Genomic DNA, 18,547 nt, shown 5'->3' with positions numbered 1-18,547 from the left:
GAATAAAAAAATAGACTTTAGTTAGTCGTAGGGGTGACCGGACTGAAAAGGTTAGGAACCACTGCTCTACACGATGGGTCAGCGCCGGCCACTCCAAGGGACGCATTTATGCGTTAGAGGGAGTATATTGCAATCTCATTCTACAGCATTGGAGTGGCCGGCGCTGGCCCATCGTGTAGAGGAGCCATAAGGTTCATTATTATGCGCTCGCGGCGAGATCGTTGCGATCTCGCGGTAAAATCGCCAGTGTAACAGGGCCCAAAGAAACATAAAAAAATGTTTTAAAAATGAAAACACCATTATACAATTTATACAATGTTATTATTGTTTTATTGGTCTAAGTCGTTGTTCAAGATTAAACTATTTTACATGTAACCTTAATAATTAATAAAATACATATTCTCTTAATCTAGACACGCGGTAGCGTGTCCAGCCAAGTTCATCTACTTTTATGATGTAGATAGATCAGCGAGAAAAAGCTCGATTACCACCCGCTCTTTTGCCTGCCAACCGTGACCCAAAATTCGAAGAAAGTATATATAGTACATCAATCCCTATCGTTCTTGCATATTCGAGTGTCAGAGAAGCAAATAGACAAAATTCTAATGTAAGTATAAGTAAAATTTATTAGCACAAAAATTAACAAACCATTACATAGTATAAAACAAAGTCGCTTCCCGCTGTCTGTCTGTCTGTATTATGTATGCTTAGATCTTTAAAACTACGCAACGGATTTTGATGCGGCTTTTTTTTAATAGATTGAGTGATTCAAGAGGAAGGGTTGTGTATAATTTGTTAACCCGTGCGAAGCCGGGGCGGGTCGCTAGTAACAAATATAATATACTTCATTAAGACGAACATAACATTGTGCTAAAATGACCTCACTCAGTTTGATGCCCCGAAGTGAGTCCTAGTCCTAGGACACACAACGTGACGCTGATTTTCAATCAGTATCGTTAAAGCACTTTCATAGGCGTGACCTTGAGCTTCTTAGCCAGTGCTTCGCTGGCTGCCAGCTGCTGCTGCACATAAGACACGGTTCCGCTTTCGTCGCACACTTTAGCTGCTGCGCGTTCCTTGTCTCCTGGTGCTAGGACTGGCAGGTTGGGGTCCGCCTAGAAGAATACAGAAATAATTTAAGATCTGTGCCCTGTTTATCAAAAGCCTGTAACTTGTAATTCAAGTGGAAGTCCCTTTTTGACAGCTTTTGTTAGAAAGGGACTTCCAGGGGCCTATTTCTCGAACGATATTAGTCTAATATTATTAGTGTGTTGTCATGGCAACCCATACGATTTGACAGTTCGTGGACTAATAATATTAGTCTAATACCGTTCGAGAAATGGGCCCCTGAGTTGTATTACAAGTTACAAGCTTTTGATAAATAGGGCACTGGGCCCGTTTATCAAAAGCTTGTAACTAGTAATACAAGTGGAAGTCCCTTTCTAACAAAAGCTGTAAAACAGTGACATCCGCTTGTATTACAAGTTACAAAGCTTTTGAGAAACGGGCCCCTGCAGGAGAACGGGAACGGGTAGCTACGTTTTCTTTCCCTGAAAGTCGGTATTTATGTTACTGACATGTCATTTAGCTACCATTCTCTTCCCTGCCATTGCATTTGGCATATCTATAATGTTTTAAAAGATTACAGCGCCATCTGCTTTAAGCTTTGCGGTTTAATCCTCATTTTTAATTAATTAGGGTTCCGTACCCAAAGGGTATCAACGGGACCCTATTACTAAGACTCCGCTGTCCGTCCGTCCGTCCGTCCGTCCGTCTGTCACCAGGCTGTATCTCACGAACCGTGATAGCTAGACAGTTGAAATTTTCACAGATGATGTATTTCTGTTGCCGCTATAACAACAAATACTAAAAACAGAATAAAATATAGATTTAAGTGGGGCTCCCATACAACAAACGTGATTTTTGATCGGGCGGGGTCAGTACTTGGATGGGTGACCGTTTTTTTGCTTGTTTTGCTCTATTTTTCGTTGATGGTGCGGGACCCTCCGTACGCGAGTCCGACTCGCACTTGGCCGGTTTTTTTTATTCATTGGTGCCTTAAGCGTCCCGTAATAACGACATTGCTTGTCTGGTCATCACGTCACCAAAAGATGTTTTGTTTCTCACTCGTTTGTTAAACACAATGTTATTAAACAGAGAAGAGACAATAGGTTATTATCGTAACCTTGATCGAGTCTGGGCGAGAAATTAGTTCCTATGCTATAACCTAATACTATTAGGTCAGTAATGCCATAATACATTGTCGTGTTTCTATCAACTTTTATCCTACAGAACTGATTATAAGTAAATTGAAGGCTACGGACTGTAGAGGCATCTGTTTTTCGATAGGTATTGTATTGCAGAAAGAAAATTATATGTTCTTAGTTGCTTAGTTAAAGCTTCGTCACTGCAGTGGAGAAGCTTTTATCCCGAGTCTGGGTCCATCGTTACGTTCCTAATTTCGGTGGTCTAACATCACTACAGACAGAGTACAGACCAGGGGATGAACAGTCACCACACGGGATTATTATGCCATTTAGGGTTCTTGCAAAATTGGAAATTCTATAGTGTAAGTGGCGCAACAATCGCGGAGTGTGATGGTATGACTCACCGGTTCCAAATGCCTCCAGTGGTTCATGCTCTCAGCGAGGCGGTCTCCGAAGCCTGGTGCGAAGCACTCTGGGTCCACAGCCACGAAGCAGTGGCCGAGATTAGCGGGGCCGCCATCGCCGCTGTGGGACCATGAGCGGACGTGGTGCCCGTATTTTGATCCTAGAATAAAAAGAAGAAAACCCTACGTTAAGCACTATTAATAACAAGGTTTTCTAAGGGAACCTATGGTAACCATTCAGGGTTTAGCACTGTTATTGTGCCAAATTTAAATTAAGACAACCAAGGACGACGAAATGAAGACGATAAACCTACTTATAGCTACGTGGTCGACGTGACACTCAAAGGCCCGATACCACCCCAATAATAATAATAAATACTTATAGCTAAAGCATCAACTGGGAGTCATGATGTGTTTATTTTAGAAGAAAACGCGTTTAGGGTGAGAATATGTTTCAGTGTTCTCTAAAACGGGTCGGGATTTAGTAGCAGATTTCAAAAGGATTTTTGACAGCATGTTTTTTTCGCTCCTTCCTCGTTTCCTCATTGACTGAGGGTCGCAACTATGTGAGGTCGTTGTTTTTCTGCCGTCCTAACAATAGACGCCTGTGCAGATCCCTGGCAGGCGTAATACTTACTTTACTACGTTTTTTTTATGTTTCTCTGCTTTTCTATGTTTTAATTCACCATGTTAAATAAAAATCATTTTGTCGAGGGTTTTCTAATTTAAAATTAAGAGTTAAACTAGGTATACATGTACCTGAGCTGATTCCACAAAATAGCTCCACCATCGCTGCTAGACCATATCCTTTATAACCAGACGTCTGTTCCTGCCCTCCTAGAGGCATCAAGCAGCCGGTGTCGAACGCCTGTAGTTATAAACATGTCAAGTTAAGAAGTTGATTTGTTGAAAATATCAGTTGAACAGGTTGTTAGGTTAGACCACGGGGAAGGTTAACTGACAGATGGACTCGCGACTACTGTGCTGAGGTTTAGCAAAACTAGCGTGTTTTATTCTTTCAGTATCTTAAATATCTAAAAATTTAACAGTTTCTTGTAGGCCGAGTATTTGTGACTATTCAGCATTATTCATCATCAAAACTATATGATTTAAATAAATCTAAAATCTATGGGTACCTAAGTGAGTACCTATACAAAACAAGTGCACGACTTCGTCCTCCTTGTTAATTTACCTACTTATCAAATAATTAAAACATATAATCCATTCAAATTCATTTTGGAAAATTTTCATGCTCGTCCATGCACGAACCAACTTATGTGTCAATAGCTACGAATACGTACTTACCAAGTTGGCGTCAGTAGTTTCCTTGCCATCTGGACCTTGCGCCCAGCCGCTTGGAATGGGTTCACCCTTTCGTCGCTGAATTTCAATCTGAAAACAGGTACTTATTCATTAATTTTGTATCATTACATTAATCTTTAAAAAAAATAGAAGAATCCCTTGTCTGAGGGAGTCGGGGTCGCGAGATCGAGACTTCCCAGAGGCGGTGAGTTTTTCTATTTAATCATTGCAAACGTCTGTTTAACGATGCGATTAACAATCTAGTATTTTAAACAAGTACGACGACTTAGTCACAGACACATTGTTAACATAAATAGTAGATTATGGCAGACTAATTAGTACCTAACTAGGTATATATACCTTTCCAACAGCAACTGCAGTTGTGGCCATATCGACGTATAGGGTCTCCCCGTTAGATCCTGGAGCAACGACTGAAAGCGGATTTGTTCCTAATGCTGCCTGTGAAATTGAAAAAGTAGGTGCGACTCTTTAGATTTCTTTCTTGAGATTTCTTTAAATCTCTTAACATGACAATACTGTTGGAGCGCCAAAGTAGCGGCATATGGTGGGAGTTTGTGCGCTAATAATAAAGAAATTACTAATGCGATTTTTTGTCGTAATTGCTTACAGAAATAACAGCTGAGTGATGTTACCAATGGGAGTTTGTCACTTCATTGAATGAAAACTGGTACTATAGAAATTAGATTAGGATCCGTTAGAAATAGTGGTCTTCAAACAAAGTTCTCTACCTTTCAACCATAGGGCCAAACAAAAACAATAAAAGTTCGGCCAAAAACTGTCCTAACTTCCGGCCGCGCTCGCGCTTGACCTTCGGTTTCGATTTTGGTTTCGGTGTAAGTGACCCTTTTTCATTGCGTTGAGTGTAGGTACAAACCTTTTTACTTCTAGTCGGTGCGAGTAAAGGGGAGGTGTTCGTGAAAGCCATGCCGATGAGTCCTTTGTCTGATGCCTTTTTGGCCCAAAACCCTGCCATGCCATTGTGGTTTGACCCTGGAAAGACAATAAAAAATAACATAATCCTTATTTCTGTAACACTCCCTGAAAACTAATTGGTTTCACACAAAATACCAGAAAAATCCAAGATAATGGAGCGAGGACCATTTTTGATTTCTCGGAGCCGAGAGATGACGAGTTCCTTTGAATTTTAGTACCTACCTAGGATGTCAATGTCCTAGTCCTCTCAATGTTGCATAAAGATCCCAAGATATCTCAAAATAGAGAATCTCTTTAAAATCATGCTCTAGAACAGACCTATCAGATCTATCTTTGGCATCTTGCGCCGGAAGATTTATTTACCAAGTTAATCGCTATTGCCAGGACCGTCGCTGAAGGCCCTCTTTTTGCACTCTCTTATTTAGCTTCACTGCGCACATATATTTTGATTGTATGTTTGATTCAAGTCTTGTAACTTTTTTTTACAGTAACTTGTTTGTTCTTACCTTTAACAGTAACCCAACCAACTCCAGTCTCCTTAGCCTTCTTAATGGCAATATCCATCGCGAAATGGCTGGCGACCGCACCAAGGGTGTTGTCAGCGTCTACCAGCGCCGTGGAAGCGTTCTCTTTCAACACCTTCGGCTGGTTGTTGGGCTTGCAGGCACCGCTTAAAATGTCGTTGATGTAGAATTCTAGAATAGTAAATACCTACGTGCCTTTAGGTCTTCACAACAGGAAATCATCAAATCAAAAACATGTGGATTTAATGTCATATCTGAATATGTGGAATAAGATTTACATTATTTCTAATTTTCCTTATTGACAAGTGTCTGCAAAGTCCGCCTTGAATTTCATTTTTACTGCTAATAATGTGCATTCAATGGAATTGAATTAAAACCTTGAAGTTAAATAGCTTAGGTATTTAATTGAATATTTCTACAAAACACACTTCGATTAACTATTTAAGTCTGTTCACGGCATGGCTAGGGTTTCCAAGCCGGTCTGCCTGCAGCAGTGGCTCCCTTTGTTGTTTCAGCTGCCTTTGCTACTGTCCCTACTTATTTATTTATCGTATGGCATATGTACATATCACTGGATTAAACATAAAAAGAAAAACTTATAGTTAGAATTTCGCCCTTCGCAGGTACGCGACTGCTTCTTCTTCTCCCTACTGCTTTCAGTCTTTCTGTACGATGAGGAGATCCTTGAAGAATCTTATCGTCATGCAATGGCTGTGGTATCCAAGCCGGTTTGCCTGCAGCAGTAGCTCCGCTTGCTGTATCCTCTTTAGCTGCTATCCCTCTACCACTTTAATTCACTCTGTATGTCGAAGAGCGACCGAAGCCCTCTTATATACCTACAACAACGCGTCTCGCCAACTCTATTGTAACGCTAAAGAGTCTTTAAGACCAAGTTTGGCCTGGCCAGCCACACCCGGGCCCATAATAGGCGTAATCCATAATTGCTGAGGTCGCCGTCATCGAAATCGATGAGGACTATATATATGTCGTAGAGATTTTTGAAGATTCTTACCAAGTCTGTTCATGCCATGGCTAGGGTGTCCCAGCCGGTCTGCCTGCAACAGTAGCTCCGCCTGTTGTTCCGCCGCCTTTGCTGCTGTCCCTACCGCTTTTAGACACTCTGTCATGAAACGCATCGCATCTGCTGTCGCTACTTTACCCATGGTTGGAGATATTCTGAAATATTGGAACGTAAAAGTTCATTATTAAAACATACTAGATGTTATCTCGTCGTGTGAAGTTTTAGCATTTCTGCTATCTGCTACTGACAGTAGGTTCTCTTTGGTGGGATTATAACTTCTGGTTTTTGTGATCAGATCCAAAGGAGTTTAGTCCTTATTACATACAGTAAGTTCAATGTCTGTTAAAGCGAGCGATTACTGTGCTGTGTACATGTGACTCGTTTAATAATTGATAATGACGTAAGCTAATCAAAAGCAATGAAAGGGGGCGTTTGATCCTAGGAACAACGGAATAAATAACTTTTAGAGAAAATTAGCAACATATTATAGAAGCACAAGGAAACGACTATATTGACGCATTTTTTATGTTTACATTTGTGATTTGTGCTAGCATGATTTCCGTATCTATACTGAATCAAATTGAAATCATCGTTTACAAATCCGAATACGCTCCCTAAGCTCCAAGTATATCCCAATAGGACACCGACTATTTGTATACAGGTGACTTTTTATGAACATGTAATGTACTTAACCATCACCAATCAAGGATCTAAATATACATTATATTGCCCACTAAAATTTCTTCCTTGCATAGTTTGTGCAAATCTTACTTATTGTGACTCGTACTTATTGTGATGCGAGTTGGGATGAATTCAGATTCTTACATTTTAGTGCCTAACCTATCTACAGTTTTCTTATCTCACAAGATTAGAGTCATTGAAGACACAAAGAGCAGGTTTTTGTATCGTAGGCAAATATATTTTTTTTTTCTAAATTAAAACATCAAAAATAATACATTTTATCAATACCTAAATCAGTTAAATAAACGTCGCGAATAGGTTAGTTTTGTTTTGACAACAAAACTAATACGAATACCAAATGTCACCTTGGCTTGGGGCATTAATTATAAAACGCCACACGAAATAGCACCTTATTACAACAGATTAATTTACATTTCAAAAACTCACCTGACTCGCTTGACAGGACCGTAAACACAAATGACTTATGTAATAACAAATGACGCGACCGACTCGTTCGACGGTGCGGTGCTAACTGATTTAACTGAATGAAGTGAACCTACCATCATATCAACATTATAATATGTATGGCATGGCTATTCTTAATGGTGTATGTTAGGTCGTTGGGGCGTATCGTATCAATCCACCAGTCTGGAATGATCTCCGACAGTTAGGCTTATGCCTACAAGTAAGTTATTCTCAGAGATGTACAAAATGGTTTTAAAAAAGCATTTAAATACAAAATGCAAAATATTTTTCAGATTTACTATTTCAAATGCAAAATACCAAATAGTTTTGAGTTTTGTATTTCAAATGCTAAATGCAAAATAGGTATTTTCAAAATACTTTTTCAAAATAAAATACCTTTTGACCAAATCTCAGATATTTTTATTTATGTTAGGTACCTATTTATAATGAGAAATAGAGACACAATGCCGAGCCGAACAAAAACGTCTTATAACATGGCACCTTATGCATGACATTTTGGTCATATTTATCATTACGCGTATCAATAAATTCTGTTATGTTATTAATAATAGTCCGTCGGATCCTCTGCGGCCCTGACCACCGGCAGCTTGGGCCTTGCCCCGCTGCTGGCGGCACCCTAGGTTAGGTTTTTAGGGTTCCGTAGCCAAATGGCAAAAAACGGAACCCTTATAGATTCGTCATGTCTGTCTGTCTGTCTGTCTGTCCGTCTGTCCGTCTGTCTGTCCGTCCGTATGTCACAGCCACTTTTCTCCGAAACTATAAGAACTATACTGTTGAAACTTGGTAAGTAGTGTATTCTGTGAACCGCATTAAGATTTTCACACAAAAATAGAAAAAAAAACAATAAATTTTTGGGGTTCCCCATACTTCGAACTGAAACTCAAAAATTTTTTTTTCATCAAACCCATACGTGTGGGGTATCTATGGATAGGTCTTCAAAAATGATATTGAGGTTTCTAATAATTATCATTTTTTTCTAAACTGAATAGTTTGCGCGAGAGACACTTACAAAGTGGTAAAATGTGTCCCCCCCCCCTGTAACTTCTAAAATAAGAGAATGATAAAACTAAAACAAATATATGATGTACATTACCATGTAAACTTCCACCAAAAATTGGTTTGAACGAGATCTAGTAAGTAGTTTTTTTTTATATGTCTTAAATCGCCTAAATACGGAACCCTTCATGGGCGAGTCCGACTCGCACTTGGCTGCTTTTTGTTTATAATGTGTTTATAATATTTTTTATATTGTTTTTGTAAGTGATTTTATATTTTAATTTTATATACATATTGTAAAAAACCAACCTAAGAAGAGAAATAAATAAAGGAAATAATACTCATTTAAAATAATGTAAAAAAACCGGCCAAGTGCGAGTCGGACTCGCGCACGGAGGGTTCCGCACCATCAACAAAAAATAGAGCAAAACAAGCAAAAAAACGGTCACCCATCCAAGTACTGACCCCGGGCGTTGCTTAACTTCGGTCAAAAATCACGTTTGTTGTATGGGAGCCCCACTTAAATCTTTATTTTATTCTGTTTTTAGTATTTGTTGTTATAGCGGCAACAGAAATACATCATCTGTGAAAATTTCAACTGTCTAATATAGCTATCACGGTTCGTGAGATACAGTCTGGTGACAGACGGACGGACGGACGGACGGACGGACGGACGGACGGACGGACGGATAGCGGAGTCTTAGTAATAGGGTCCCGTTTTTACCCTTTGGGTACGGAACCCTAAAAACTATACTAACGAAAAGAGAGCCATGGCTCCATTTTGTGACTTGTGTGGCCATTTATTTCGGTTGATTGTGCATCTAGTTCTTATTTTATTATTATTACACTTTTCTTTTATTAATAACAACTGGACTGGTATTGTTAAAAAGTGAAAAAAAACATCTGTTTTTATTTATTACTTATTACGCTTTTTAACAATACCAGGGGCCGATTTTTGAATTTCGATCGCTCGATTTCGTCACTCGAAAATCGGTGGAAAACAGCGAGATGCTGATTTTTGAAATACGAGCGATATAAATTGTGAATTTAGTGGTATTGACCACTCGTTTTTGATTCTATTAGTAGAATTTACATGCCTAGTAGTGGAGATATTGCTGAACGAAATACACGAAATCGAGCGGCCGACTTTCAAAAATCGGCCCCCTGGCGCTGGCGCCAGGCGCTAGCAGGCGCCTCTATCGGTCAAATTCGGCAATACAAGCGTCATTCGTTCATTTCATTTTGTTTGACTGGTAATGTTGGCTAACGGTTAAACTTAATCACAAAGTATTTTGCATTTTGAAATGAATATTAAAAATGCAAAATACATCTCGAAAAGTATTTCAAATAAAATACAAAATGTTTTTTACTAAAAGGCATTTAAATGCAAAATACAAAATAGGTATTTTGCATTTTGTATTTGCATTTTAAATAGAAGTATTTCAAATAAATCGCATCTCTGGTTATTCTGAATTTCAAAGTTGTTACTTAACAAGTTTACGATAGGTATATATAGTACAAATACACAAAGGTTGTTTACAAGATTCAAGCATCTCTGCTAATCTTATCAATAGAAGATACCTATGTAAAGTGAATGTCTGATAGCAAATAAACATGAACAAATATTTGGAAAATTCCTAAAAACTGTACAGGGACTTATGAGAAAGTATTTCTAATTATGGATATATACTACCTGTATGTATCTAAATATAACAAACGTAATAATTAAAAGAGAGACGCGAAATCACGAAAATGAAAGATTTACAATCAAAACTTGCCATGTAAATCACGTCGGTGGCAAACAATAAGCATACGGCCCCTCTGATGGTAAGCAGTCACCGTAGCCTATGGACGCCTGCAACTCCAGAGGTGTTACATGCGCTTTGCCGACCCTTTAAAGTTTAAATATATTTTATCATCTCTGCTCCAAAGCATCTGTAAGCGTTACGTACTACCATTAAAATTAGGTATTATTATGTATTATCACAGAATAAGTAATGTAATAGTACGAGTATTATCATAGTATTATGTAAGTACTTGAATTTGTCCCCAACTGTACAAACATACCATACCTATTTAACATGTTATTGTTATTTTACAGTTTAATCACATTAAGATAATGTTATATACGAATATATTTATAATTATGATTAAAGATGGAGATACAGACAGTTCATAATAGTTGTGTCAGTTGCGTAACAAGCACAGTAACAGCAACAGCGTGTAAGTTATTTTTTATTAATATTTAACAGCTAAATTTTTAGATAGGGGGCTATTCATAAATTACGTCATTTCAAATTAGGGGGGGGGGGGTCTGGACATGGGTTGATGGTACGTAGCATGACGTAGGAGGACACGGGGTCATTCGAAGCAATTTAGGGAGGGGGGGGGGGGTCAAAAATCGTCAAAAATAGATGACGTAATTTATGAACAGCCCCTAGGTAATTACCTACGAGTAGGTTTATTATTTCATATTTTCATATTTCATTTATTGCATATTAGTCATGAACATAAATTACATAATAAGATTTCTTGTTTTATTTCATGCTTTAGTTGTACTATCTCTGGTTGTACTATTCATACTCGTTGCGTAAATGTGTTGTCATTATAACAAACTCTACTGACATGATTATGCCATACTGTAGGTATGCGTTTCTTCCCCAGTATCGAATTCCTAACCCATAGTGGAGAGCGAAATTATCGAGTCAGGCGGCCTAGCCAAGGTGACGATCGCTTGCGCTTCGCCATCGAATCGCTTTGTGTCTCTCTATCGCTCTTCCATATTAGTGCGACAGTGACAGTTGCGTTTCGATCGCTACGGAGCGTAAACGATTGGCACGTTGGCTACGCGGTCAGGAATACGATACTTCCTTACGACAGGGCGATTTTATTATGAACACGCAATTTTCTACTAAAACTAAGTACCAAATTTTGTAAATAAATGTTCTCCGGTTTTTTTAGGGTTCCGTACCCAAAGGGTAAAAAACGAGACCCTATTACTAAGACTTCGCTGTCCGTCCGTCCGTCCGTCTGTCACCGCTGTATCTCATGATCCGCGATAGCTAGACAGTTGAAATTTTCACAAATGATGTATCTCTGTTGCCGCTATAACAACAAATACTAAAAATAAAATAAAATAAATTTTTAAGGGGCATCCCATACAACAAACAAGATTTCTTAGCTCTATTTTTTGTTGATGGTGCGGAACCCTCCGTGCGCGAGTCCGACTCGCACTTGGCCGGTTTTTTTATATTTAACCTCTAGCCGCCCAGAAAGTAAAATTTGCCATGACAAATACAATTTAGATTTTTCTAAATGAAGATTCGAAATAAGTAGGTACAAATGCTCTCTTTTTCGTTTGTAATATTTTACATTTTACTACTGTTATTTTATGTTTTTATTGTTGACTTTGAGGAATGATTAGGTATTTAGTATTTAAGTGATATTTTATTGAAATTGTATTTGCATGGCCTATGTCTATCTTCTGAATGGAAGGAGATATCTTTTCACAGACCTCTAATTATTCTTTTTTACTAAATGTATGATGTTAACAGGCAATTCAAAACATCCTCTATCTTTATAGCAACCGCAAGTTACCTCACCGAATGCATATAACCTCAATTCTCCCTCATATCAGCTCAATTATGCCCGAAGTACGCGCCGAAGAGGTATCAAGGTTTATGCGAGAGTGCTTCCAAGCTACTGGAGTGCCGGAGAATGAGGCGAGGGAGCATACAGATTTGTTGTTACAAGCTGACTTTACGGGACATTACAGCCATGGACTGAATAGACTTGGTAAGTGATCAACGATGTTTGAGGTAGTGTGAGTGAGGTAGAGATGTCTGGAATGAGTTAAGGTGTAGGTAAACTGAGCTTTGGGAGTGCCCGAGTCGATCCTTGTTTTTGGGAACACAGTTTTACGAAACTTTAGGAACAACCATGGTACGGACTGGATCCCAAATTTACTTTTTATTCTGGAAATGACACTAGATAATTATATTAATTATTCATACGTCTAATCTGAATATAAGCTTAACCTTTTAAATTAATTTCTTGCAGAATTCTACATCAACGATCTTAAATCAGGAGCGACTGACCCAAAAGGCAAGCCGGTAGTTCTAAAAGAGAATGCTTCAACAGCATGGGTAGACGGTGGCAATGCCCTCGGAGCTACTGTAGGCAACTTCAGCATGGACCTAGCTATCAAGAAAGCTAAGGAGACTGGTGTAGGATGGGTGGCTACTAAAGGTAAATAATAAATCAATATTATCGACCTAATCCCACAGTAAGCTCAATAAGCCTTGTGTTGTGGGACTTGTAGGTACTAGACGACAAAGACGATCTTCTTCTTCCTTGTCGTAACCTCATGGCTGAGGGACGTGACGATTGTGGGCACTCTTCACCAGTGCTCTCCACGCCGCTCTGTCCTGGGCCCAATGCATGCTAGCCCGCAGACTGCTACAAAGCGATAGATGACATTAACTTCAAAGACAAAAATTCATGATTGGAATCCCTGAAGTCCCTAATAGAGAAAGGCCTCAAGATTGCTAATTAAGTTCTTGGCATCAGTCGTATTGTGATCTTAAAAACCGCTAGGTACGACTTTCAAAAATTCCGTTCTCAATAGCACCTTAATCACTTTTAAATAATCATAAACTTATGTAATCTGACTATTCTTTCATTTGGTGTTTCAGGATCTACCCACTTCGGTATGGCCGGTTGGTGGGCTCAAAGAGCGGAGAAGCAAGGGTTGATTGGCATGGCTTTCACCAATACGTCTCCTCTCCTAGTGCCTACGAGAGCCAAAGACGTAAGTCGAAATTCTTTTAATTTATGTTTAAAAATTTACTAAGTAGTTTTCAGACTGATAACATACTGATAAGCTTGCAAGAGGGTTAACGGGTGAATCTACGAGCAACTTTGGATCTACTTTACGCAATCATTTTGCGGGCTCTCACAGGAAACCTTAATAAAAGCGTCCATCAAGAACCATACCAAACTCAGATGCCTGTAAGCCCTTCGAGGGTGGAGAATCCACCCTCGAAGGGCTTGGTGGAGTCACTCAAGGTTCTTTAGGGATAGAGGTACTTTAGATTTGTACAGGAGATAGCATATAGCTTTGAAAATATTGATTCATATCCGACAGACGTTTGTGTTTCTCAAAAGGTGAGAAAAATTTCTTCGCCAGGCTCTTACAGAGAAAATAATACGTATGCGTGTTCGTAATTCCAGGGCGCTTTAGGCACAAACCCAATAGCGATGGCAGCGCGGGCCAGTGGCGGAGACTCCATTCTTGTTGACCTGTCTACAACCGCTGTTGCCCTGGGCAAGGTAATAAGGATTTTTTTTTCTTATTCCCACTTTTTAGAGACATACCAAGAATAAGCGTCGTCTCCCCAGAACGTGTAAAATGTGTAGTGAGTTTTACCTCCAGAGATATTTCCTTTACGTAACGACATGGGGGGTTCGTCAAGAAGCGGGTATTCAGAATACCCAAGCGTCGGTAGCGTATACTTCTATGTAACGTGCGTCACGACGTTAAGCTAATAAATATTTTTGTTATTAGATTTATTGTTGGAGATAACGACATATTAGCGAGTGTACATGGTATAATAATATACTCCGCCTGGTACTCTCTTCCGAGATTCGCGAATGACCTAACTGTCACTTGCCTACGTCATCATGCTGTTTACAGGTTCTCAAACTTTAAAATGTGGGAGAATTTTAACCAACGGTGAAAATTATTTTAACGGCATTAATTTTAAGTTATTCATGTAGAAACATAGTAAAATAAAACTAATCTATACTGCACTTTTCACTCCTACTCTTACAGTTCCGAATAGAGCAGCCAATCATTTTCGTAACAAAACATTAATTACCAAGCTTACGACGTGAAAAGTTTGGAAAACACTGCGATTGCTGACACTGAGCGAGAAGGAAATAACAATTAACACGCGTTCGACAAGGATGACGGTCAGGGACAAAATGGCGGATTGTCAAATGTGACAGCGCTATCCTATGTTGCCAGTAGTGTAAACAGAATTACCCGAACGTCTGAAATTTCTTTCGTGAATCGGAAGATATTGCTAACGAATAATTAAAAATGACGTGTTATTGTAAAATTTAAGATAAAATACATATAAATGAAAATTATAAAATTATAAAGAAATATTTTAACTTATTAACCATAGATATAAAGTACCCATGTAACATGTTATGTTGAAATAAAGTGGCAATGTTATTGTGACGTAGGCAAGTGACACTCTGGGAAGAGAAGACCATGTTTTATTAGACCATGCGAGTGTACGGAATTATGAGAACCGATGAATTGGAATTACCTTCAGAATGTAATTTTGTAAGTGGTAATGGTAATAGAATCTCACAACGTGGATATTTATGTGATTAATTTTTCTACAATTTAATTAATTTGTCATGTGTATATTTTTTATCATAAAAATTTCAGGTAGAGATGAAAATACACGAAGAAAAACCGTTGCCTGCTGGCTGGGCAATGGATCAGAATGGGAAAATGACACACGATCCTAAAGTGGTAAGTCCTAAACATTATTTCCTCAAGCAACTATAGGATGTGATCAGTACGGATATGATGGTCGTTCTTGTCTACGTGACAGCGTGATAAAACGGTGTCCGTCACTTTCTTTCCCACGGTGTTAAACAGTGACAGTTATTTTATCACGTGGATAAAGATGGATAAAGCTATCCATAATAGGCTGGCAGCACAGGAGCGCCGCGACATAAACTACCCGACCCTCTCTAAATAATACAGTTAGAAAAAGACGGGTAGTCTATCTCGCGCACGACATACTATAGCGGTGCTCGTGTGCTCAGCCTGCCGTTATAGCTACTGTGATTTTTCAGGGTTTCGAATCAGGTCACCTATACGCTCTAGGTGGCGTGGAGGAGACGGCTGGCTACAAAGGATACTGCCTCAGTGCCATGAACGAGGTGTTCTGCAGCTCACTTTCAGGTAACGCCACCTCCTATTACTCGTATTTATTTTTTGAGTTTACCCACTTACTACACGGGCTGTGAAGTCTTTAAGAAGAAAGCGGAGGCCTGGAAAAGCAAAGCGAATTATGATTAATATACATCAAATTAATTTTATTATTTAATATTTTAAAAATACATTTTTTCATATTCAATTTTTTTTAATCTACCTTGTAAATGAAGATAGCCTGCACTTGTCTGAGTCGGTGACGTCACTAATATATCAGTTTCAGACATTCTTGAGTCAACGCTGTGCCGCTTCAGGGCGTACGCATAGCTTGGGAACCCCTGAATAAAATATGCTAGTATCGAGTCCTTAACTTCAAAAATATTTTAGGAGCCAAAGCGAGCCACCAGCGCCCATGGGGTGCCACCAACCCTGAAGACCCGCCTAACCTGGGACAGATGTTCGTGGCCATAGACCCGGGGTGCTTTGCCCCCGGCTTCGGTGACCGCCTCGGGGACTGTCTGACTCACTGGAGGAATTTGCCGCCGGTAACGTTCACTTGTTTTTAAACGCCGAATATATTAGGTGGCAAAGCGAGCCACCAGCGCCCATGGGGTGCCACCAACCCTGAAGACCCGCCGAACCTGGGATAGATGTCCGTGCCCATAGACCCGGGGTGCTTCGCTCCCAGCTTCGGATGTCAGATTGCCTCGAACATTGGAGGAATTTGCCACCGGTAACTTTTTTGGATAAATACACCAATTAATTATTCAATTTTTTTTTTTAATTTTTAACTTTTTTAGATATACATAAAAGGTGTAACAAAAATAGTGGGGATCCGTTTATATATTCGGTATGTTGTTCTGATTGTAGAAAACTATGTAGAAGAAAAACTTTTCATGCGAAAGTAACATGTTTTTTTTCTAGGTTGATCCTTCACTGCCAGTTCTGGCTCCCGGAGACAAGGAGCGTTCTAATTTGGAACAAACGAAGAAACGAGGCACGATTGTCTATGAACCTAAACAGATCGAGACCTGTGCGTCTCTCGCAAAACGGCTAGGCGTTAAACCTATGCAGACTTTGTGATTTAAATTTACCTTATTGTTCTCTTAATTGTATTATAGCTACAATTAGTTAAAGTTGTTTTATTGAGATAAAAAAAACTCATTTATAGCCGACTCCACTTGAATTTTTTAAAACCCCTAACTCCTTAAAGCGTTGAACTCATCAAATCTCGAGAGGTTTATTAGTATTAGCCACCGCTACCGAAGAGTTCACGGTTTTGTTATGTTTTAATTGCACGTTTGCATACCTACATGTATAACAATGACCAGGTAAGTCGGATTTTTCATAACATAACATAATGATTGTATTAAGTACGCATTTATTTAAAATGGGAATACAATAAAAAAAACGCCGTCTACAAAAATGATGAGGTCCGCGGGGAGCACGGTGTCGTATGGAGGATATCCGTCTTGAATATTTACTAGTCTCTGGTTACGAGTGAACTAGAGTCTCTTCGGAAAGAGAAGAGTCGTGGAATGTATTGGGACTATTGGGCCCCATACATTCCACGACTCTTCTCTTTCCGCACAGACCGAACTATGACCAATCTTTCTGGAATCAATGTTACTGGTACCTAACTAAAAATAAGTAGTGGGATTTAATTGCTTGTTTCATATGTTTAGGCGCTACAATTATACGCTTTAACTAGTGTTCATTTGTTTTTATTTTTTATTAAAACGCCTACAACTTGATAACAAAATCATAAAGCACTGTGCTTGCTAACAGTTAACATCTTTAAAAGTAACTTTAAGGACTTAAACTTAAAATATCTTCACTTTAGTGGGCACTTTACAGAATTGGATACGCACTGAGTACTGTTGTTAAATTGGTATAAGTTTCAGTGGTGGCGCGTCAAACATATCCATAGGCAAGCCGGGGGTAATTTTGGCTTACATATTTCCCTTTACAACTCTGCTCAAACGTCCAAAAACAGGCAAGCCGGTGGGAATCGTCTTATATGGACGCGCCGCCACTGAAAGTTTCTGAATGCCTACCTTGCTGTAAAATTTATTATCTATTGAATAACTTATCTTTGATTAATTAAAATATGACGTTATAATGACACTGCATCACTATGTTCTATTCAAGTTGGTGCAAAGTTAGCTCAGCTAAAAAGACTCTAAATAAAAAAAAAGAGAGCACGTTGTCATAACAACACATTCTGCCATAACCAACACAAGCGATGTAAAAACAATTACAAATTTAACTACTCGTCTTTGCCTACAATTAGCGAGGAGGCAGATATGTATGAGATAATTTACGAATGAATATGAATGAGCTGCAGGTGCACATTTCTTGGAAATTGCTTCTAAGTACAGTAGCCATCAGATTTATCGTAGCGGTCAAGGTGCTCAAAAATGTCTACACATATGTCGTAACTCTGACTTTGTTGATTAGAGATCAAAGTTGCCACCTACAAAAGGTTATCCATCCCACACACACCATGTAGTAAATAAGTGATAATAAGGATGACTTGCTAATAAGGAAGATTGCCCGCAATAACATGATAACTGATAACTATTAAATTCAGTCGACAAAGACGAAAAGATATCTGCCTTATGCTTTTTTTTTTTCGATGTGGCGCGCGCACAGCTCTTGTGAGCAAGGACCCCGCTAAGGATACAGGCGAGCCTTGCTCATATGCATATCTGTCGCCAGTTTTCCCTTAGTCGCCTTATACGACACCCACGGGACGAGATGGGGTGGTGCTATTCTTTTCTGATGCCGGGACCACACGGCACCTGCCTTATGTGTTTGTTGCACTAACTTAACATACAGGCAAAATTAAGTTGAGAAATAAGTTTTAAGGGATCAAATCTTTATGGTGATGGTAGGGACAATTAATGTCCATAAAATGGTTATATCTTAAAATGCAGTGTGCTGAGGCCTTTAGTTGGCAGTAATTCAAAACGAGCCGGATTTCTCCGAGAGAAAGGTCCTTGGCGCTGGCG

At 39.2% G+C, this 18,547-nt stretch overlaps 2 protein-coding genes across 2 annotated transcripts; one reads left to right on the top strand and one right to left on the bottom strand.

Annotated features, from left to right (window-relative positions):
• Positions 1–955: 955 nt before the first annotated feature.
• Positions 956–6,565, bottom strand: LOC134655153 (uncharacterized oxidoreductase YjmC). The gene is made up of 8 exons (XM_063510607.1): positions 6,404–6,565; positions 5,374–5,562; positions 4,809–4,924; positions 4,274–4,372; positions 3,917–4,003; positions 3,371–3,479; positions 2,612–2,772; positions 956–1,115 (listed from the first exon to the last, which is right to left on the bottom strand). The coding sequence occupies exons 1-8, from the start codon at positions 6,552–6,554 to the stop codon at positions 957–959; spliced, it is 1,071 nt and encodes a 356-aa protein (XP_063366677.1). The 5' UTR covers positions 6,555–6,565; the 3' UTR covers position 956.
• A 5,622-nt stretch (positions 6,566–12,187) lies between these two features.
• Positions 12,188–16,616, top strand: LOC134655152 (uncharacterized oxidoreductase YjmC-like). The gene is made up of 8 exons (XM_063510606.1): positions 12,188–12,370; positions 12,635–12,823; positions 13,270–13,385; positions 13,808–13,906; positions 15,039–15,125; positions 15,455–15,563; positions 15,921–16,078; positions 16,458–16,616. Exons 1-8 carry the CDS (start codon positions 12,220–12,222, stop codon positions 16,614–16,616), a joined length of 1,068 nt encoding a protein of 355 aa, XP_063366676.1. The 5' UTR covers positions 12,188–12,219.
• Positions 16,617–18,547: the final 1,931 nt, after the last annotated feature.

The sequence above is a fragment of the Cydia amplana genome, chromosome 16 (genome assembly GCF_948474715.1).
Source record: "Cydia amplana chromosome 16, ilCydAmpl1.1, whole genome shotgun sequence".
NCBI lineage: Eukaryota > Metazoa > Arthropoda > Insecta > Lepidoptera > Tortricidae > Cydia > Cydia amplana.
The sequence above is the reverse complement of the archived record's forward strand: the minus strand, read 5'-3'. Positions and strand labels throughout refer to the sequence as shown.

Coding starts and splice junctions, on each gene's coding strand:
- LOC134655153 (XM_063510607.1), bottom strand. CDS start 6,554: ATGGGTAAAGTAGCGACAGCAGATGCGATGCGTTTCATGACAGAGTGT. Junction 4,925..5,373: donor TGGTTGGGTTACTGTTAAAG/GTAAGAACAAAC, acceptor TTGTCTTTCCAG/GGTCAAACCACAATGGCATG. Junction 4,004..4,273: donor CTGCAGTTGCTGTTGGAAAG/GTATATATACCT, acceptor ACCTGTTTTCAG/ATTGAAATTCAGCGACGAAA.
- LOC134655152 (XM_063510606.1), top strand. CDS start 12,220: ATGCCCGAAGTACGCGCCGAAGAGGTATCAAGGTTTATGCGAGAGTGC. Junction 13,907..15,038: donor CCGCTGTTGCCCTGGGCAAG/GTAATAAGGATT, acceptor TAAAAATTTCAG/GTAGAGATGAAAATACACGA. Junction 16,079..16,457: donor ACTGGAGGAATTTGCCGCCG/GTAACGTTCACT, acceptor TTTTTTTTCTAG/GTTGATCCTTCACTGCCAGT.